Below are 21,298 nucleotides of genomic sequence, written 5' to 3'. Positions count from 1 at the left end.
CTCGGTGGGCGTAGTAGAGCGTCAAATGATATTTTCTTCTCATTTATAAAATACTGTGTGATCATAGTTAAAACCATTTTCCAAGGCTGATATTTAGTGGCCATGAAAGTAGAGATATTTATGATGCAACAACATTAAAAAAAGTGAAATCCTTTAATTGGATAAAGGCCCAAAAATCATTTTGTCCTGTACAAGAGAAGCTTTTTATGTGAATTTATCAGTGACTCCGATCACATAGCAGTTTAATTGAGAAGGCCAGGTCTATTGTATAAGCCAGCAACGTGATACTGGAAACCATCGTTTCCATGATGACCAGTTCTGAGCTCGTGCTCTTCATTTGACCCAGTTCCTTCAGGTGCGCTATTTTGGTGAAGCTGATCACCGTGGTGACCATGTACAGCAGCACCCCGACCAAGCTGAACCCCGACAGGAACTTGTCGAACGGTAGAGGACATCGCGCGGCAAAGTCGCCCAGTAGCACAACAAGTGTGGTGAGCGACATGAGGATGCAGATGCCGCTTGACACGCCGCAGACCCATCGCTGCCAGATGTGCGCCACGTTCGGAAGGTCACACACCACCTCCACAACCAGGGGTATCATCTGACAGCTGCCCCACAGTTGGAGGAGTTTGAGGAGTCCAGACACGCTGCCCATGTAGCCTCGCTGCACGCCGGCCTGGAAGCAGAGGACGTACGACTCTGAGGCGTACGCCATGACGTTGAGGCAGGAGGCCACGGCCGCCGCCACAGAGTGCAGCGACAGGCGTTGATGATCCATGATAATCCAGCAGAAGAGCACGGAGGCGCTGACGTTCATCAAGGCCCCCAAGACCGCCACTGTCGTGCTCAGGTTTTTCCAGGATATCGGGATGAGGCTGTGGAACTGAATGACGCTGAGTATGTGGATGAGGAGCGTGAGGCTGAAGAAGAAGCACCAGGTAAACATGCAGAGGATCTTGAATGCGTCCCGGTAGTGCTCCTCAGAGGAATCCTCCTTCTCCGAAGGCTCCAGCGAGGCCACCAGGCTGATGGTGATACAGCCTGAGAAGACTTCCCACATCCGCACTAAGAACAGGGGACTGGTGAAATCCCGGGCCTCCAGGACAATCACAGGCATGGTCACAGGGATCAGGAGAGAACGGATTCAGGCGTAACGTTGAGTCTTGGTCCAGTGCGTCCCCTGACTTCTTCTTCTCCTCTCAGACTTCTTCTTCTCCTCTCAGACTTCTTCGTCTCCTCTGAATTTCTGCTCAAGCCTCCAGCACAAACATGTCTCCTCTCGGCTCCGTTCACCTGTGCTTCATCCTGTTTACATCAAACTTGACTCGGGTGCCTGCAGAAGTGCATTTTGACTGAAAAAATGCCCCGCCCACTTCCTCTGCACAGCTGCTGCAGCTGTTTTCGGGCTGTTCGACTCGCACAATAAAAGAAAATGCAAACAAAGCAGGTCATTCTCAGGAAACGTACTTCCCTTTTCTCAGACATTAACCTGCTGTAGTGATTCAGGTGATTCTCCACTGTCACTGGTAGCACCCCCCCCCCCCACCAACACCCCCTCACCAACACCCCCCCACCACCGGCCAGTGTCGACGTGTAACACCTCTGCACAGCGTGTTGCAGAGGATGTGGCGTTGCATCCGTTCAGCCCCCAGAAAGACTCGTTCTAAAGATCATGTCTGCACTTTCTCATGCGTGTTTGGTTCCAGCAGCAGGTTGGAAGGATGCTTCTACACACACGCACACACACACGCACGCACGCATGTCATATCAAGTTCTTTTTGAAGTTATTATTAAAAGAACCACAATCTCAAATCATCTAAAGATTCCTCAGAGTGGGAGCCACCACAGATGAGACGCACGTTTCATTAGCCTGGGTGGGTTCTGCACGATACAAGAACCCTCGAAGAGTCTTTGATGCTCCCCAGTCTGAGCTGTTTCTCCTTACATTCAGCACATAATCCAGGATTCATATCTCACAAGCCCCTCCCACAATAATACCTTTATAAGAATAGTAAAATAGAAATAATACTAAAGAGAGACACCAAAGGGTGATGGGTTCAAGTGCCAGGATTTTGAATGAAAAACACTCGAAAGACTTGAAACATAAACAAAGAGACAGAGAAGATATGGGACGGTGACCTCAGAACCACAGACGTCAGAACCACAGACGTCAGAACCACAGACGTCAGAACCACAGACGAGGCATCACAACGTGTAAGAAGAATCTGTTCTGTGAGCGGAGCTGCAGGTTTTAGAGACGCTTCCTCTCACCAACGCTGGTTTACAGCCTTATTAAAGGCGTTGGTGCTTGATGAATTATCGCTGCCATTTCACCGCCTGCGTAACGTGAATTTACTGCCCATTTAAACCAGATAACAGAGAGAAGATCCCACAGCCGTGGGTCCATCGCCTCGACACTTTAAATGATACCGTAAAAAGGTAATAAACTAATAATAAAGAGGGTGGAGCCCCTGATGACCCTCGTCTGTATAAATGTGCTGAGTCATGCTCCCCCACAGCTCCGTGCACGACCGGCCGTGGACACTATTAGCATACGTGCATCCCAGAATTCCCCCATGGAAAAGAGGCAACATCAAGAGCAACTTGTCTCCTCTGCTGCAGCCAAACGATGAGTCGGCGCTTCACTTTTGCTGAATAATCGCGCTCACAAAGGCTTTAAAACATTAGAAATCCCCAAAGGTCACGAGGAGCGAAGCCTTCAAGGACGTTGCTCCAGCCTTGACTCCAAACATCAGGAATAGCTTTCACCTCTAATCCTTCTCTCGTTATGTCCCGTTATTATTGCACAACGTTCAGATCTGGACAGTCTCCACTAAACTTGACAGCATCCCCAGTTCTTGGTTCCACTGGTGGTTCTTCCTGTGGTTCTTCTGCCAGAAGCTCCTGCAGCCAGAGATAGAACCAGATCTGGTTTGTGCTGGTGTGGACTTATCCTAATAATTCTCATTATTAATGATGCTGTATAGTTGGAATTGAAGCTTGACTTATGCGGTCGATGTTACTGTGCCATCTCCCCTTCACACCATCACGGGTGTGAGCCGTGTTTAGGTGTTAGAGACACACTAAGATGCAACACCAAATGTTAAATACTAAGAACATTAAATGCAAAGGAATCCCACAAGGTTTCACTTCCTGATTCAGAACATATAAGGGGTCAGATCCTGGGGCTCCGCAGCACAAGCTGCTGACAGCACAAGGTAAATCCCTCACGGATCCTTTCTCACCCAGTATTCCTGTTTGTGGTCCGGAATTTTCACCTTCTCTCCCTGTTTTCTTCCCTCCAGATGATCATGTGGCCTCTCTTCCTACTGAGCTGCGTCCAAGCTTCTCTTGCCGCGTCCTCCTTGGTTGGCTACATTGGAACACCAACAGAATGCGCAAAGGCCCATTTCGTGCCAGGATATAATCTGGGCGGAGAAGGCTTTGATGTTGTCACAATGGAACGCAAAGGCGCTTTTGTCATCGACACCGAAACGTGGAAGACCGCCGCCAACGGCTCCTGCCAACTCTACAGGAACAGGTACATGAATCAGGAGGTTCAGAAGGTGCCGGTTTCTGTGGTGGACTGGAGAATCTTGCCCCAGTGCAGCCTGAAGGTGGACAGCAGGCTGTACGACAGCGCCGAGGCTCTCGTGAACGACTCCGCCTCCAGTGTTTCCAACAACTGGAAAGTTGGCCTGGAAATTCCTTTGCCTGCCGGAGCCTCTGTTGGTGTTGGCCTCGGAGGAAGCCACTCCAGAGAATCAACCTTCGGCATGCAGAAGTCCAAACAAGACCGCTACTCCTTCTCCCGCCAGTCCATCCAGTGCAAGGTCTACCGGTGAGTCTTTTCTTTGGTCTCTTCTTTGGTCTCCCTTTGGTCTTTTCTTTGGTCTCTTCTTTGGTCTCCCTTTGGTCTCTTCTTTGGTCTCCCTTTAGTCTTCCTTTGGTCTTTTCTTTGGTCTCTTCTTTGGTCTCCCTTTGGTCTCTTCTTTAATATGTGACAGCACAGTTTTGTCCACCTGCTGGGGGTTAAAGCTCTTTCCTCTTTCTTCAGCTTGGTTGGGGCAGTGCTGGGTCCCCCAGCCTGGCTCTCCCCAGCCTTTCCTACCCTCTGTTCTGACCTTCTTTGTGCCGCACCTGCTCCACGCCGTGATGTCATCGAGCCACGTTTGATTTGGTGGGACTGCAGCAGCTTGTGTAACTTGTCGTTTGTGTCGTCGTTCTTCACAGCTACAGGATGTCCAAGAAACCTCAGCTGAACGCCGAGTTCCTCTCACAGATCAACGCCCTCCCTCAATACTCGCATGGAAGTGCGCAGCAGTACCGCGCGCTCATCGACACCTACGGGACGCATTATATCACCAGAGTGGCTTTGGGGGGTTCAATAAAGGCCGTCACCTCCATCAAGACCTGCGAGGCCGCCATCAACGGCCTGTCAACAACGGAAGTCAGCGATTGCTTGTCAGTCGAAGCCTCGGCCAGTTTTGCAGCTTCGGTCAGAATCAAAGCCATGACTGAACATTGCGAAGCCCAAAAAAAGAAATTAGGCCACTCCCAAAATTACAGGAGCATGTTTAATGAGCGCCACACGGAGGTCACGGGGGGGAGCATCGACGGCACCGATGTTCTGTTCGAAGGGCAGTCCAACCCGTCCGTCTACGACAACTGGTTGAAGTCGCTGAAAACGTTACCCGACGTGGTCCAGTACGACCTCCACCCCCTCCACATGGTGCTACCTGCTCCTCATCCCGCCGCAGCAGGACTGAAGGCAGAGGTGGAGCAGTACATCAAGAACAACGCCATCGCCACTAAATGCTCGGAAAGATGTCAGATCGGGCACCGGTCCAACAAGAGGGACCCTTGTGCCTGTGTGTGCAACAGCAGCTCCCACATCAAGTCCAACTGCTGTCCCAACGGTAAAGGGCTCGCAACACTGAAGGTGTTCAGCCTGTATGCTCAAAACCTGTACGGAGACACGTGGTCCAAGACGGACGGCTCGGTGGAGGTGACATACGGCAAGATGGTCAAACGCACAAACATCATTTCCAGCAACGACAACCCCGTGTGGGGGGAGACGTTTGAGTTTGGACCAATCACAATGTCCATGGCCAACAAACTCCGCTTCAGAGTGTATGATGAGGACCAGTACTGGAACAGCGATCTTCTCGGTGAATGCTCGTTTGAGCTGCACAGCGGAAAGGAGAGCAACAGCTGCATGTTGAATCACGGCACGTTCTTCTTCTCCTACACGGCCGAGTGTGCACCGAGCCTCGGAGGGAATCGGTGCCAAGAATACATCCCAGCCTCCATGAGTCCGTCTCTCAAAGAGGTCTTTTACACCAGGAACGGGGTCCTCCTGGGGGAGCAAGACAACCGGCCCAAGAGGAAACTGCAGCACCTCTAATCTTGGCTTCACCGCATTGCAAAGCGTGCGAACTCCTTAGTGACTCGCCTCCCTCAGCTTCCTGCTTCGAATCGCTAATAAAGCATCAGCAAAGACACGTTTGGGTGGGTGTCATCACTGGTTTCTGTCCTTGGTTTAACGCAGCGAAAGCCTGTTTCTGCAATAGTTGGGCCACAAACTCCACAATCACGTTGATTCTGTGGGAAATAAAGCACAAAAACGGTGCCGATAAACAGATAAAATTAGATAAAAGCGGCAAACTCTGCCCAGCCTTTTTAGACAGTGTAACAAATGCACTTCCTGCAGTGGAGGGCCGTGCATTTCACACCTAGGCCTTCAGTAGTGCTCGTCTGAATCAATCCAACCCTCAATAACCATTTTATGGCTGTAAAACTTCCACTGAAGGTACAACTGCGACACACATTAAAAAAGCATCAAAAATAACCTGATAAAATTGCAATATCATTGTGGCGAGTTAGGGTTTTAGGTTGCAGGAGAACTCAGACAGACTTCTGCCAACTTAAAGCGTCACCTTATTAAACACGGAACTGGAGACACATGAACGAAGGGAGGTCTTCAATCACACACATAACCTGTCTTATGGTGTGCAAGTGCAACCAGTAATTAAACAGTAATTAAATACATCAACAACCAGAACTCAATAAATAGAACACTAACATTTAAAGTAAAAAGGTAATAAACTAATAATAAAGAGGGTGGAGCCCCTGATGACCCTCGTCTGTATAAATGTGCTGAGTCATGCTCCCCCCCACAGCTCCGTGCACGACCGGCCGTGGACACTATTAGCATACGTGCATCCCAGAATTCCCCCATGGAAAAGAGGCAACATCAAGAGCAACTTGTCTCCTCTGCTGCAGCCAAACGATGAGTCGGCGCTTCACTTTTGCTGAATAATCGCGCTCACAAAGGCTTTAAAACATTAGAAATCCCCAAAGGTCACGAGGAGCGAAGCCTTCAAGGACGTTGCTCCAGCCTTGACTCCAAACATCAGGAATAGCTTTCACCTCTAATCCTTCTCTCGTTATGTCCCGTTATTATTGCACAACGTTCAGATCTGGACAGTCTCCACTAAACTTGACAGCATCCCCAGTTCTTGGTTCCACTGGTGGTTCTTCCTGTGGTTCTTCTGCCAGAAGCTCCTGCAGCCAGAGATAGAACCACATCTGGTTTGTGCTGGTGTGGACTTATCCTAATAATTCTCATTATTAATGATGCTGTATAGTTGGAATTGAAGCTTGACTTATGCGGTCGATGTTACTGTGTCATCTCCCCTTCACACCATCACGGGGTGTGAGCCGTGTTTAGGTGTTAGAGACACACTAAGATGCAACACCAAATGTTAAATACCGACAACATTAAATGCAAAGGAATCCCACAAGGTTTCACTTCCTGATTCAGAACATATAAGGGGTCAGATCCTGGGGCTCCGCAGCACAAGCTGCTGACAGCACAAGGTAAATCCCTCACGGATCCTTTCTCACCCAGTATTCCTGTTTGTGGTCCGGAATTTTCACCTTCTCTCCCTGTTTTCTTCTTCTCCCAGATGATCATGTGGCCTCTCTTCCTACTGAGCTGCGTCCAAGCTTCTCCTGCCGCGTCCTCCTTGGTTGGCTACATTGGAACACCAACAGAATGCGCAAAGGCCCATTTCGTGCCAGGATATAATCTGGGCGGAGAAGGCTTTGATGTTGTCACAATGGAACGCAAAGGCGCTTTTGTCATCGACACCGAAACGTGGAAGACCACCGCCAACGGCTCCTGCAAACTCTACAGGAACAGGTACATGAATCAGGAGGTTCAGAAGGTGCCGGTTTCTGTGGTGGACTGGAGAATCTTCCCCCGGTGCAGCCTGAAGGTGGACAGCATGCTGTACGACAGCGCCGAGGCTCTCGTGAACGACTCCGCCTCCAGTGTTTCCAACAACTGGAAAGTTGGCCTGGAAATTCCTTTGCCTGCCGGAGCCTCTGTTGGTGTTGGCCTCGGAGGAAGCCACTCCAGAGAATCAGCCTTCGGCATGCAGAAGTCCAAACAAGACCGCTACTCCTTCTCCCGCCAGTCCATCCAGTGCAAGGTCTACCGGTGAGTCTCCCTTTGGTCTCTTCTTTGGTCTCCCTTTGGTCTCCCTTTGATCTTTTCTTTGGTCTCTTCTTTGGTCTCCCTTTGGTCTCTTCTTTGCTCTCCCTTTGGTCTCCCTTTGGTCTTTTCTTTGGTCTCCCTTTGGTCTTTTCTTTGGTCTCTTCTTTGGTCTCCCTTTGGTCTTTTCTTTGGTCTCTTCTTTGGTCTCCCTTTGGTCTCTTCTTTAATATGTGACAGCACAGTTTTGTCCACCTGCTGGGGGTTAAAGCTCTTTCCTCTTTCTTCAGCTTGGTTGGGGCAGTGCTGGGTCCCCCAGCCTGGCTCTCCCCAGCCTTTCCTACCCTCTGTTCTGACCTTCTTTGTGCCGCACCTGCTCCACGCCGTGATGTCATCGAGCCACGTTTGATTCGGTGGGACTGCAGCAGCTTGTGTAACTTGTCGTTTGTGTCGTCGTTCTTCACAGCTACAGGATGTCCAAGAAACCTCTGCTGAACGCCGAGTTCCTCTCAGCGGTCAACGCCCTCCCTCAATACTCGCATGGAAGTGCGCAGCAGTACCGCGCGCTGATCGACACCTACGGGACGCATTATATCACCAAAGTGGCTTTGGGGGGTTCAATAAAGGCCGTCACCTCCATCAAGACCTGCGAGGCCGCAATCAACGGCCTGTCAACAACGGAAGTCAGCGATTGCTTGTCAGTCGAAGCCTCGGCCAGCTTTGCAGCTTCGGTCAAAATCAAAGCCATGACTGAACATTGCGAAGCCCAAAAAAAGAAATTAGGCCACTCCCAAAATTACAGGAGCATGTTTAATGAGCGCCACACGGAGGTCACGGGGGGGAGCATCGACGGCACCGATGTTCTGTTCGAAGGGCAGTCCAACCCGTCCGTCTACAACAACTGGTTGAAGTCGCTGAAAACGTTACCCGACGTGGTCCAGTACGAACTCCACCCCCTCCACATGGTGCTGCCTGCTCCTCATCCCGCCGTGAAAGGACTGAAGGCAGAGGTGGAGCAGTACATCAAGAACAACGCCATCGCCACTAAATGCTCGGAAAGATGTCAGATTGGGCACCGGTCCAACAAGAGGGACCCTTGTGCCTGTGTGTGCAACAGCAGCTCCCACATCAAGTCCAACTGCTGTCCCAACGCTAAAGGGCTCGCAACACTGAAGGTGTTCCGCCTGTATGCTCAAAACCTGTACGGAGACACGTGGTCCAAGACGGACGGCTCGGTGGAGGTGACATACGGCAAGATGGTCAAACGCACAAACATAATTTCCAACAACGACAACCCCGTGTGGGGGGAGACGTTTGAGTTTGGACCAATCACAATGTCCATGGCCAACAAACTCCGCTTCAGAGTGTATGATGAGGACCAGTACTGGAACAGCGATCTTCTCGGCGAATGCTCGTTTCAGCTGCACAGCGGAAAGGAGAGCAACAGCTGCATGTTGAATCACGGCACGTTCTTCTTCTCCTACATGGCCGAGTGTGCTCCGAGCCTCGGAGGGAATCGGTGCCAAGAATACATCCCAGCCTCCATGAGTCCGTCTCTCAAAGAGGTCTTTTACACCAGGAACGGGGTCCTCCTGGGGGAGCAAGACAACTGGCCCAAGAGCAAACTGCAGCACCTCTAATCTTGGCTTCACCGCATTGCAAAGCGTGCAAACTCCTTAATGACTCGCCTCCCTCAGCTTCCTGCTTCGAATCGCTAATAAAGCATCAGCAAAGACACGTTTGGGTGGGTGTCATCACTGGTTTCTGTCCTTGGTTTAACGCAGCGAAAGCCTGTTTCTGCAATAGTTGGGCCACAAACTCCACAATCACGTTGATTCTGTGGGAAATAAAGCACAAAAACGGTGCCGATAAACAGATAAAATTAGATAAACGCGGCAAACTCTGCCCAGCCTTTCTAGACAGTGTAACAAATGCACTTCCTGCAGTGGAGGGCGTGCATTTCACACCTTATGTTGAATGTCGCAGCGGCACACCACGACAAATTCCTAGTTTGTGTAATACTGTGTATTACATGTACAATGGCAATAAACCTTCTTCTGATTCTGATTCTGATTCTGATTCTGGCCACCTAGGCCTTCAGTAGTGCTCGTCTGAATCAATCCAACCCTCAATAACCATTTTATGGCTGTAAAACTTCCACTGAAGGTACAACTGCGACACACATTAAAAAAGCATCAAAAATAACCTGATAAAATTGCAATATCATTGTGGCGAGTTAGGGTTTTAGGTTGCAGGAGAACTCAGACAGACTTCTGCCAACTTAAAGCGTCACCTTATTAAACACGGAACTGGAGACACATGAACGAAGGGAGGTCTTCAATCACACACATAACCTGTCTTATGGTGTGCAAGTGCAACCAGTAATTAAACAGTAATTAAATACATCAACAACCAGAACTCAATAAATAGAACACTAACATTGAAAGTTGCAAAAGATAACATTTACAACGAACAGAAACAGGGTTAACACCAACCTGAACCCACAGACACACTGCCACAAAGCATGCTGGGAAATCCCCACACTGACCCTCCCCAACACGCTACATTATTTAGGAATATAGCAACATTTTAGTATAATCAGGATTTTTGGTGAGTAAAATCAAAAATCCTGATTATTTGTACACAAAATCCATCCTCCTTTCTTTCCTCAAGAAGATTTCAATGACTCTGTTGTGCAGATTATCCGTGCGTTTCAGTTCCATCAAGACGTCCTTTTCTATCGCCATCGAAGCTAAAGCTGAAGGTCGAGCCTCTCCGGATTTCTGGCATAAGTTTTAATTCGCTTTAGGGCTGAGAATGTCCGTCCAACAGAAGCAGGAGACACGGGGAAGGTCACCGCCAAACACAGTCTATCAGTCTTTTTAAGATTTCCCTATTTTTCTTCACCGTTTTGTTGCGGAGCTCCGTTTCCCTGCCCACTTGCTCGCTCAGCTGTAGATCCACTCTGGTCTCCCCTAAAGTTTTGGAAAGCACCGTCGCTTGTAAGTGTCCGGCAGTGCTTTGATGCCGCGTTGCTGCCTTGGTTAGGCAAGCCAAATTTACAAATCCAGTGTGGCTCCAAACACCACGTCGATCAGTGGCACTCCCAGCAATACATGCAGCGTTCCTCGGAGCCTGTGAGCCCGGAGTACCGCTCGTCGTTAGCGGACTGAAAGTAGCAGACAAATCCTTTTCCCGGTTTTGACAGGCTTGCTAGCTTCGGAGTTGCCCGACCTTGCTTAACGATGTCCAGCTTTCCTTGGAAAGTCCGTCTTGAAAATGGCTTTGACAGTAAATCTAAATCCATTTCTTTTCCTACTTCAGCTATTGTGCGTTGACAAAACCGCGATTAAATCAACACAACAATATCTTTGCTTGTGCAGCTCGCTACAGATGCAGTTTGCTAGGTCTGGCTCGTGCACTCTCTGACTGTCCAATCAAAGCGCGTGGATACGCTGACGTTTCCTACGCCTGCTAGAAGGCCTTGGGGTCGCCAACTCAAAATCTGCTTGGTCGAAGCAACAGTTTGATCGACATTTCTTTTATGCTACAGGGCCGCAGAACTGATTGTGAAGGCCTCCAGGCAGATTTCTCTGACCCTGGCAACAGATAGCGGCTGAAATGTGATTGGTTAAATGCTTGAATATGAAAATACACGTCTGGAAGCAGCGCAACCAGGGGGCTGGCAATGAAAGGAAGCGGACAGACCATTTGGAATTATTTAATACATATGGAATTATTTAATACATATTTATGGACAAATTATATTTTAAAAATATAATTAACATCAGTCTGTGATTCAGATATTTTGAGGCCAGCAGAGAAGGCCTTGCAGGCCCTGACGGCCCAGCACTGACTTCCTGTAATACTGGATAAAACCAGCAGAGCAAAGTAGCACTTTTACACATTCGAGGAGAGCATCTCTGATATAAGCAGAGGCGCTTTACTGTCTGTGCGCCTGTTTCAGTCCCATCACACACGCTATAAATGCTGAGACCTCCATCTTATGGCCAGTCTGCCTGTCTGAACCATTAACTGCTCATCAAGATGGTTCAACCTCTGTCACATAGTGACGCTGGAACAAGCGTTCGCCCCCGCTGATCTGCTGAGATCAGTTGAGTGACGCGTTGCAGAGGATGTGGTTTTGGCTGTGCATCTGTTCAACACACACACACACACACACACACACACGCGCGCTTCTTCACCAACACTGATATTTAACCAGTTAAATCAGCACGGGGGTAGACACAGGTGACAACGTATATATTTATTTTTTGTTTGTTTTATTTGATCTGATTTGATCTTCCTTAAAAATTACATTTTCAGAGGAAATACACAAGAAACGCGTTTGTCCTGTGCATGAAAAGAGATTCTCTTTACTTTCTATTTACGTTCAAGGGATCTATGCGTGACAATAGCACCACCCCGTGGTAAGGGTGTGAACTGCACCCTAGCAGGGGGCGCTGTAGTGGAAACTCAAACACTGTCATGTGAGTTCTGTCTGCCGTTGGAGAAAGTTCAGTTATAATTCAGCTTCTAGCAGAATACTCAGATAACAGTGGTGCCATTTTAAGACATGTTAATTATTACGACGAAACATAAAGCACAACGCTTCACATGTGAGCTCTCAAGACCTGAGCGAGAAGGAACCTTTGAGTACAAATAAATATTAAAGCCAGTGACGATGAGTTTTGCTGCTGAAACATCTGAAATGTGATAAAAACCGAGTGTGACAACCAGGTTCTCTCAAGAAGAACGAGTTTTAAGAGTTAGAAGAGCAGGCGGCGCGCGTTCTGAGGGAAGGAATCGTCACTTATCTTAACGCTCAAGGGTGTTAAAGTCTCGTTTTCCAGCTCGCGTTCATTGTTTCTGAAATCGCTCGAGCACCTGCGGCGTGTGCAGGGGAACATCTCTGGAGAGGAACGTCAGTGATTTCCAAGTGTTGGAGGTGTGATCATGGAGCCGCGAAACCACCGGGTGTTTACTGTGGAGGAGCCTCTCATGATGAAGCACCTTCGCATGTCGCTCCCTCACACTCAATCCCACTGGATGTAATTAAGCCGGCCTAAACACACACACACACACACACACACACACACACACACACACACACACACACACACACACACACACACACACACACCTTAATCCTTTGACTATGAAGGTAAAAAGACATTTTCCACCAAATAATGTTGACAGGCGAAACAAGTCGCAGGTAGATTCAGGAAGTGGAGCTGCTGGGATGGGTGAGAAGGTGGAGAAGGTCCTGAGCAGCATCAGGTCCCCCCCCCACCCCCCCCCCCCGAGCTCTAAAACCCGGAGCTGCGGCTGTGTGCTGGATCCCCACGGGGGGAACCCAGGTTGTGGGAACCCCGCTCCCAGTTTTTGGGTGGATTCAGATGAACTTCTCACTTATTCCAGTCAGGCTGAACCTTCATTGGGAATGAAGAGCGTGGAGGAAATTCACGATCGCAATTCTGGATCTGGAGAGACGTGGGCAACGTGATCAGGAGCCCATGAAGAACCACGGTCTGCGTCCTGATCCTCTCCTTCCAACGACCCCTGCAGCAGAGGGCACCGTCCGGACTCATCCCGGCTTCCCAAACGGGTCGTCTTCAGTTCTCCCACCTGACAGCCTCCCGCTGCTCTGGCTTATCTCCACCTCATTCCTCTCTCCTCCTCTTACTCCTGGAAGAAAAGAGGCAGAGGCGAAGGGATTTGCCTCATGGTGGGGAGCTGTTTTATGTGGAGCATGTAAGAAAAGAGAGAAGAAAGGAGGGAGGGTTTTGGCCAAAGCCTGGCAAAGAGAGCCAGGAGCCCACTTGAGGAGCGCAGGGTCTTACAGCTGGATATTTGTTTGGAGGAGGCCTCTGTGGCCAAAAGGAGGATTAGCTGAGCACAGGTTCCCATGAAAGTAAGGCAAGGGCAGGAGGTTACCGCACTGATGTACACACACACACACACACACACTCACACACTCACACACACGCAGGTGAGAGCAGCAACAACAACAGGAGGTTTGATGGGATTTCATGACCAAACTCATTGTAACTGTTGTTGCGCCGCTGCTGCTGAGTTTAGTGCTGATTAACCACTAACGAGCAGGTGAGCGGAGAGTTTTTAGCAGACGTGAACGTGTGCACTGCTGTTTCCTCTAAAGTCTTTAACATCTTCCTTTAAGGCTTTATTGTCATAATTATTCTAAAGCAAACAGAGGGATTACTGCCATCTGCTGGACAAGCCGACGAAGTACATTTGTACTGATTTGTATTAATGTTTAATGACTTTAAAATCCACCTTTCCAATCAGAAACTACATGAAAACACACATCCTGAATTCACACCTGCATCTAAAGCTTCTGCTCCTCTTCACCACCTGTAGCTCACAAAACTTCTAAAACACCCTCCAACATTTACCTTTGAAGGAAATACTTCACATTTAATTTGCCCCCTGCATCTGAGCCAAATGAACTAATTAAAGGTTTTAAATTCCATTTAAGATTATTTGATTTTAAACCCCCAAATTCATAATATAACATAGTATATTATAATATAAATTACCCGGTTGCCGGGGCAGGTTGCCGGGGCAGGTTGCCGGGGCAGGTTGCCGGGGCTGTCCCCTGGCAACCAGGGAATTCTTTGGTCCCTTTCATCTTCCAGAACCACCAGCGGAGAGCGGAACAACTGGTAGCGCGACTGTCAACACGTCCTCGGACATGCTAGGAAGCTTAGTTTAGCTCAGATTAGCGTGCCAGGAGTTCCCTTCCCAAACATCCCTGACAGCACTGGGACACCATCCGTCACGGCTGGAGCTGGAAGCCAGCTGCCAAGTGAGGGAATTCCTGGTGCTTCGCTCAAGGTCGCTCCCACCATCCAAAGCACCGGCGTGTGGGTGGGGCTTCCAAGGTGGGTGGGGCTTCCACAGTAGGTGGGGCTTCCGCAGTGGGTGGGGCTTCCACAGTAGGTGGGGCTTACATGGTGGGTGTGGCTTTCGCGGTAGGTGGGGCTTCCGCGGTGGGTGGGGCTTCCACAGTGGGTGGGGCTTTCACGGTGGGTGGGGCTTCCGCGGTAGGTGGGGCTTCCACAGTAGGTGGGGCTTCCACGGTAGGTGGGGCTTCCATGGTGGGTGTGGCTTCCGCGGTGGGTGGGGCTTCCACAGTGGGTGGGGCTTTCACGGTGGGTGGGGCTTCCGCGGTAGGTGGGGCTTCCACAGTAGGTGGGGCTTCCACGGTAGGTGGGGCTTCCATGGTGGGTGTGGCTTCCACGGTGGGTGTGGCTTCCACGGTAGGTGTTACCTCGGCCTCACTAACAGTTTAACTCGGATGTTCTGGTGAGATGGAGAGAAGGTCTGAGATGGTGCTGATGGTTCACACAGCATGACTGAGGTGTGTGACGGTGACCATGGACACACACACACACACACACACACACACACACACACACACACACACACACTTTGACTGCACCGGTGTGACAGAGACGGAGCCCCCCCATGTTGCCCTGAAGCTGCTGCCCCAGTGTTGCCCACTGGTCTGGATGCCCCGACTCACGCACCACCCTCCACCACGTATGGGCTCAGAAGGAGGGCGAAGGAGGGCGGAGCTCCGCAGCCGCTGCCCTCAGAGTATCTGCCCCGGGGCAAAACAAGGAGGCAAATAACCACAATGGATACAAGCGTCTGAGGTCACACTGAGGACAATACCCCCTCTCTCTCTCACACACACGCACACGCACACACACACACACGCACACACACACACACACACACACACACACACACACACACACACACACACACACACACACACACACACACACACACACACACACAGAGTAATCCAGTGGTGGAATTTCACCCGACAGGTGATCAAAGCCTGGTTGCACGGTGCAGGTGCAGCTTCAACCGTTGTTGACAACCACCTAGCACCCCCCCCCCCACACACACACACACACTTTCTCGGTTTTTTAGCGAGCGCCTAAACAAAGACAGGCCCGCCGCTGTGTGTTTGAGCCCGTGCAAACACTTCTTTCCCCACCTCCGTTATCCAGGAGCCTTTTTCCTGCACCATTCTGACACTGAGCCGCCCCCCCGCCCCTCCTCGCCGTGTGGCGGCCGGTTTGAGAAGTTGTGTGACAGTAAATTACGGCGCTCTGGAGACAGACGAGCAGCGGGTGGGGCGGCACAGAGAGGACGCGCGGCAGGCAGGAGGTTCTATTAAGACTCAGCTGCCACAGATGGGCACAACAACCCAGCGTGAGGCTGCGTCACGGCGAACAAGAGAAGCCTCCGGAACCCGCGGGCGGTCTCCAGCGAAGGAAGACACACATTAGCTCTAATAGGTCGCTCACGCTCCAAAGTGGCAGGTTGGAGTTGGTTTGGAGGCTCAAATATACTGCGACACCATATGGAGAGCGGATACAAAGAGGCAGCCTCTGCTGAGGCGTTCCGCCGCCATAATGGCCGACAACAGCAGCGGAGGTCACGGGAGGCGTCCAGAGAAGACCGGCCTCTGATCACCTGACCCCTCACACCCCCAGCAGCCCCGCCCATAAAGGCTCCTTTCATCAGGGATCAAAGCATTTCCTTCATCACCCAAACAGGAAAACAGAAGCATCATTTTCGATGGGTCGATGTGCGACACCAGAGCTGGAGAGGAACGTTTTCCCGTTTCCAGGTGAACGATCCGGCCTCCCGACGACACCTTTGATCGGCGAACGCCTCCAACCGCCGCTTCTCTTCTCCTTTTGTGTGAAAATCAGTCGAATTTACATCCATTTTCATACTTCAGCTGCTTCGTTGGAGGGTTCTGACAGGTGGAACCAGAGTCGGCCCCCAGCTGTCGAGGAACCTCCCCCTAACACACACACACACACACCACACACACACACACACACACACACACACACACACACACACACACAACACACACACACACAGTAATTCCCCAAATTCTCCAGTTTGGACCGCTCACATTTCCTGGTCACTGGAAAACTGAATCTTTGATTCTGGGAGCAAACTGCTGCTTTTCTGGGTCAGAGAAGAGTGTGTGTGTGTGTGTGTGTGTGTGTTGTGTGTGTGTGTGGTGTGTGTGTGTGTGCGTTATCCTGATCTCCCCGACATCGGAAAGGCCTGCAGAACCGGCCTGAGGAGCAGCTGCTGCATCCGGTCCAGTTTCCAAACATCAATCCCATTTCCCAACACACTGATACTAAAATGGAAGGTTTTCCCTTTCATACCTGTGGCCAAACTCACACACACACACACTCACACACACACTCACCAACATCTGGCTGAGCTGGAGAAGGAAAAGTGTCGATTCATTAATTAGACCTGACATAAAAAGAAAAAGAATGAAATTTCCTCCACTAAAGTCGGAGTTGTGGAGCTAAATTACCTCATGTGGGGATGAAAACGGACCTTTGTGTAACGACAGAGTAGAGGAGAAGTTCAAAGGCTGTAAAATATTAAAAAAGGAGGAAGAGAGAGTGTAAAAAAAGACATTTACATCATTTCCAGAGAGAGGGGTACAAGCTGTGTGTGTGTGTGTGAGAGAGAGAGGGGTACAAGCTGTGTGTGTGTGTGTGAGTGTGTGTGAGAGAGAGAGGGGTACAAGCTGTGTGTGTGTGTGTGAGAGTGTGTGAGAGAGAGAGGGGTACAAACTGTGTGTGTGTGTGTGAGAGAGAGAGGGGTAAAAGCTGTGTGTGTGTGTGTGTGTGTGTGTGAGAGAGAGAGAGGGGTACAAGCTGTGTGTGTGTGTGTGAGAGAGAGAGAGGGGTACAAGCTGTGTGTGTGTGTGTGTGTGAGAGAGAGGGGTACAAGCTGTGTGTGTGTGTGTGTGTGTGAGAGAGAGGGGTACAAGCTGTGTGTGTGTGCGTGTGTGTGAGAGAGAGAGGGGTACAAGCTGTGTGTGTGTGTGTGTGTGTGTGAGAGAGAGGGGTACAGCTGTGTGTGTGTGTGTGAGTGTGTGTGAGAGAGAGAGGGGTACAAGCTGTGTGTGTGTGTGTGAGAGTGTGTGAGAGAGAGAGGGGTACAAGCTGTGTGTGTGTGTGGTGAGAGAGAGAGGGGTAAAAGCTGTGTGTGTGTGTTGTGTGTGTGTGTGAGAGAGAGAGAGGGGTACAAGCTGTGTGTGTGTGTGTGTGAGAGAGAGAGAGAGGGGTACAAGCTGTGTGTGTGTTGTGTGTGAGAGAGAGAGGGGTACAAGCTGTGTGTGTGGTGTGTGTGTGAGAGAGAGGGGTACAAGCTGTGTGTGTGTGTATGTGTGTGTGAGAGAGAGAGGGGTACAAGCTGTGTGTGTGTGTGTGTGTGTGTGTGAGAGAGGGGTACAAGCTGTGTGTGTGTGTGTGTGTGTGTGTGTGTGTGTGAGAGAGAGGGGTACAAGCTATGTGTGTGTGTGTGTGTGTGTGTGTGTGTGTGTGTGTGTGATTGAAGGGTGTGTACAGGGAACTTCCCCCCCTTCCCTATTGTTCCCTCATCTTTGAACCTTCTTTCCCTGCTTCCCTCTCCGGCTCCTCTCCCGCTCCGGCTCCTCTCCCGCTCCGGCTCCTCTCCCACTCCGGCTCCTCCTTCCCGCTCCGGCTCCTCCTTCCCGCTCCGGCTCCTCTCCCGCTCCGGCTCGGTGCGTCCCGGCCTGCCGGAGTGGGATCGCTGGAAGTGGCGTCTGGGGGAGCGTTGCGAACGCTCCGGATCCCAGAGCGCGGCGGCCCCATCCCGCCCGCCGTGCCCCACGGTGATATCGTGGCATCAAAGCCCCAAATCTTTCCCGTTTTCCTCAGCCTCCCTCTTCCTCCATGGTGGCGCTCCGAATGTTTAAACTTCATCTATCAGCCTCATTAAGGAGCCTCAAAGATCCCGTTGATTCTAACGGCGCTCATTTGAATTTTTAATCACACAAATCTACGAGTGCTGCGCTCAGCAACTCTCCACGCACGCACTTCCTCTCCTCCCTTTCAAAGCGCTCCCAACTTTTGGAATTCAAAGTTCCACTTAGAAGAAGTCCCGGCTAATATCCCTCCGATGAGTTCGGGACGAGCGCCGCCGCCGCGCGGCCCGGCCCCCCGCTGGGAGCGCCGCGCCATTGCTGGTGGGCGGCGCGTGCGCTTCCTGCCAGGTAACGGTAGCATTCGACAGGCTAGCTGAAGTTTGACTTTAGCGCTTTGATGTCAAATGTGTAGCGTGAGCGTAGAAAATATTACATGTAAAATATAGCGTTAGCACGCGAGCGTGTTGGCGTGCTGTAGCTACGCGGGGCCGATTCATGCTAGTTAGCGCGTGCATACAAAGTCCTGGCTAAGCTACAGAGAGACTTTGTTAGTCTAGCAATAACAGGGAGAGGGAGAAGAATCCCTCAGATCTTCCTGCAAGAAGCACACCTTTGAATCTGAATTTCCTTGCAGGAAAAAAAGCGCTTTGAAAATCTAATGCATAAACATTATATCCCCCCCCTCCGCCCCCCCCCCCCCCCCCCACTTCTTGCTCCCTTCATTCCCTCCCTTCACCTAAAGCGCAGCAGCTTCTGAGCGACTTTGGAAGAACTTCCCTTTTTTAGCGTCCTCAGTAACTTAAATAAGAGGCGGTCGGGGATTTGGATATTGTTATGTCTCATCAAAGCGCCCCCCCCCCACCCCCATTCCCCCCCCCCCACCCCCCATTCCCCGCCATCCCCCCCTCCCCCCGTTCTCCTGCTGTCTGTCAACACCGGCTTCAAGAACGGAGCTTCTCCTCACGACGGAGGCTGGAACCTGATCTCCGCTTCCATCTCTGCTGCTCTGGGTCGGTTTTTTCCTTCCTTCCTCTCTGTTAGGGCGCGAGTTAGCGCCACCACAGCTAGTTCAGTTAGGGTTAGGGCTAGTTATGACCCACCCAACAACAGGGTTCCTCCCCTTATTAACAGCAACATCTCCAGGTGTCCGGTCCGGTTCTGCTTGATGCTGCCATGGCGACGCCGCCCTGTTTACCTTGTTGCTGTTCTCAACAACACACGGCAACAGACGGTTAAACGTGCGCGTCCCCGCTGGTTGAGCAACAGACGGTTAAACCCCCCCCACCCATCACATGCTCTCTTTCACCATAACAGTGACATCCATCCATCCATCCATTCATCCATCCATCCCTCCCCATCATCCATCCCTCCCCATCCAACCCTCCATCCGTCCCTCCCTCCCCATCCAACCCTCATCCCTTCATCCATCCTCCCCATCCAACCCTCATCCCTTCATCCATCCCTCCCCATCCATCCCTCCCTCCCTCCCTCCCTCCCTCCCTCCCCATTCATCCATCCATCCCTCCTCCCTCCCTCCTCATCCCTCCCTCCCTCCCTCCATCCATCCATCCCTCTCGTGCTCCTCCAGCGCTCACCCATCTATGCTAATATGCTAAAATCTGTCTTGTTTAACATTTATTGAGTTATTTCAACTTTTAAAATGCTTTAAATGTGCTAAACTGTCTATAAATGTCTAATGGCAGGTCTGACACCATTCTATTCTCCGTTTAAAACGGTCCAAAATTCCCCTTTTCTATTCCAAACAATCATTAACGGGGAATCTTGATCTGTTCCGGTCTAATTGCCGCAGGTCCTGATTAATCAAGGTGAACACAGAAGAAACTGGAACACTATTGATTAGAAGCTGCTGCTACAGTAACGACCAATTAGAATATTTAGCCACTCTAATTTCTTCTGTAGCCATAAAGAGGCGACTGTCTTACTTTGTTCCGTGGATGACAGCACCAACATTCCACTGACGAGGACGAGGATCAAACCCAACCGAACTTCCCAATTCCATCACCAGCATCTCCCCGTTTCCTCTGTTGGGGGACGAGCTGCTGCTTTGGGTTCCAGATCATGGTTGTCATCATCCCGCAGGAGTTCAGTCAGAAATCCTGACGTGCAGGAAAACCACATTTTAAATGTTGCTATTAGAGTTTTGGTGGATGAATCTCTCGGAATGTTTCCTCTTCATCTTCTAAAGTACTTACAAATGTAACATTCCTGGACGGAAAAGGCAAACGGGAACTTCTTGACTTGGAATAACACGGCAGGACAATAAATAAGCTCATAATTTAGTGTCATAATTTACTGACCCACAATTAAAACCATTGCAAATCTGTCTGACAGCTGTAGTCACCTTTACTTCCTCTTTACAGGGATTAACTGTATCCTTCAGTAAATATGGACACATTTCCAATGTGCCTGTGGACAACTTTGACATGTACGTGCACGTTCACTTAATTAGCATGTAGCTTACCATATTTTCCAGACTATAAGTCGCATTTTCTTTAACAGTAATTTGATTTAAAAAATACTAGATCAAAAACAGACATTTTGTCTTGGAAGGCAGGTTATGACATTAATAAAATAATAGAGAACAGGCTGAATAGGTGTAAGATATGCTAACAAAATGAAGGTTATTCAGCTACAGGAAAATAAACATGAACAGAAAAGTTGTCCAGTCTTAATGTAGCATAATAAACAGTTTTTATGTAAATGTGGCATAAAGAAAAAAGTTCACCTTTACTTTAATTAATCACTCGCAATCTCACTCCAAATCACTAAATCCGTTCAAAAGTTCGTCTTCGGTGTCACTTTTGAATGATTCCGCCACTCCGGAAGTAGACGGAGCGGAACTTCCTGTTTGCTGACTCACATTAGTTCCAGTTTATCCGGAGTATAAGTCGCACCAGCCTATGAAAAAGGTGCCACTTATATTACGGAAAATACGGTAAATGAAATTCTCCGTGTGGTAAAAAACACAGACGCGAATCCAGAGAACTCTTCAAATCCAACTTCCTCACAAAAGCATC

At 50.1% G+C, this 21,298-nt stretch overlaps 3 protein-coding genes across 3 annotated transcripts; 2 read left to right on the top strand and 1 right to left on the bottom strand.

Moving 5' to 3' along the window:
* Nucleotides 1-136: 136 nt before the first annotated feature.
* LOC130527331 (myeloid-associated differentiation marker-like) lies at nucleotides 137-1,492 on the bottom strand. Its single transcript, XM_057035735.1, has one exon. The coding sequence runs from the start codon at nucleotides 1,115-1,117 to the stop codon at nucleotides 218-220; it is 900 nt and encodes a 299-aa protein (XP_056891715.1). The 5' UTR covers nucleotides 1,118-1,492; the 3' UTR covers nucleotides 137-217.
* A 1,705-nt stretch (nucleotides 1,493-3,197) lies between these two features.
* On the top strand, nucleotides 3,198-5,504 carry LOC130527313 (perforin-1-like). The gene is made up of 2 exons (XM_057035683.1): nucleotides 3,198-3,841; nucleotides 4,234-5,504. The coding sequence occupies exons 1-2, from the start codon at nucleotides 3,306-3,308 to the stop codon at nucleotides 5,405-5,407; spliced, it is 1,710 nt and encodes a 569-aa protein (XP_056891663.1). The 5' UTR covers nucleotides 3,198-3,305; the 3' UTR covers nucleotides 5,408-5,504.
* Nucleotides 5,505-6,869: 1,365 nt separating this feature from the next.
* Nucleotides 6,870-9,238, top strand: LOC130527312 (perforin-1-like). The gene is made up of 2 exons (XM_057035682.1): nucleotides 6,870-7,507; nucleotides 7,968-9,238. The coding sequence occupies exons 1-2, from the start codon at nucleotides 6,972-6,974 to the stop codon at nucleotides 9,139-9,141; spliced, it is 1,710 nt and encodes a 569-aa protein (XP_056891662.1). The 5' UTR covers nucleotides 6,870-6,971; the 3' UTR covers nucleotides 9,142-9,238.
* Nucleotides 9,239-21,298: the final 12,060 nt, after the last annotated feature.

Source organism: Takifugu flavidus, chromosome 6, assembly GCF_003711565.1.
Source record: "Takifugu flavidus isolate HTHZ2018 chromosome 6, ASM371156v2, whole genome shotgun sequence".
NCBI classification, from domain to species: domain Eukaryota; kingdom Metazoa; phylum Chordata; class Actinopteri; order Tetraodontiformes; family Tetraodontidae; genus Takifugu; species Takifugu flavidus.
Note: the sequence above shows the minus strand (reverse complement) of the source record. Positions and strands in the feature narration are given on the sequence as shown.

Bases quoted from the DNA above. Each gene is read 5' to 3' on its own strand.
- LOC130527331 (XM_057035735.1), bottom strand. From the start codon at position 1,117: ATGCCTGTGATTGTCCTGGAGGCCCGGGATTTCACCAGTCCCCTGTTC.
- LOC130527313 (XM_057035683.1), top strand. From the start codon at position 3,306: ATGATCATGTGGCCTCTCTTCCTACTGAGCTGCGTCCAAGCTTCTCTT. The intron at 3,842-4,233 runs GTGAGTCTTTTC...CGTTCTTCACAG, and splicing joins ATCCAGTGCAAGGTCTACCG to CTACAGGATGTCCAAGAAAC.
- LOC130527312 (XM_057035682.1), top strand. From the start codon at position 6,972: ATGATCATGTGGCCTCTCTTCCTACTGAGCTGCGTCCAAGCTTCTCCT. The intron at 7,508-7,967 runs GTGAGTCTCCCT...CGTTCTTCACAG, and splicing joins ATCCAGTGCAAGGTCTACCG to CTACAGGATGTCCAAGAAAC.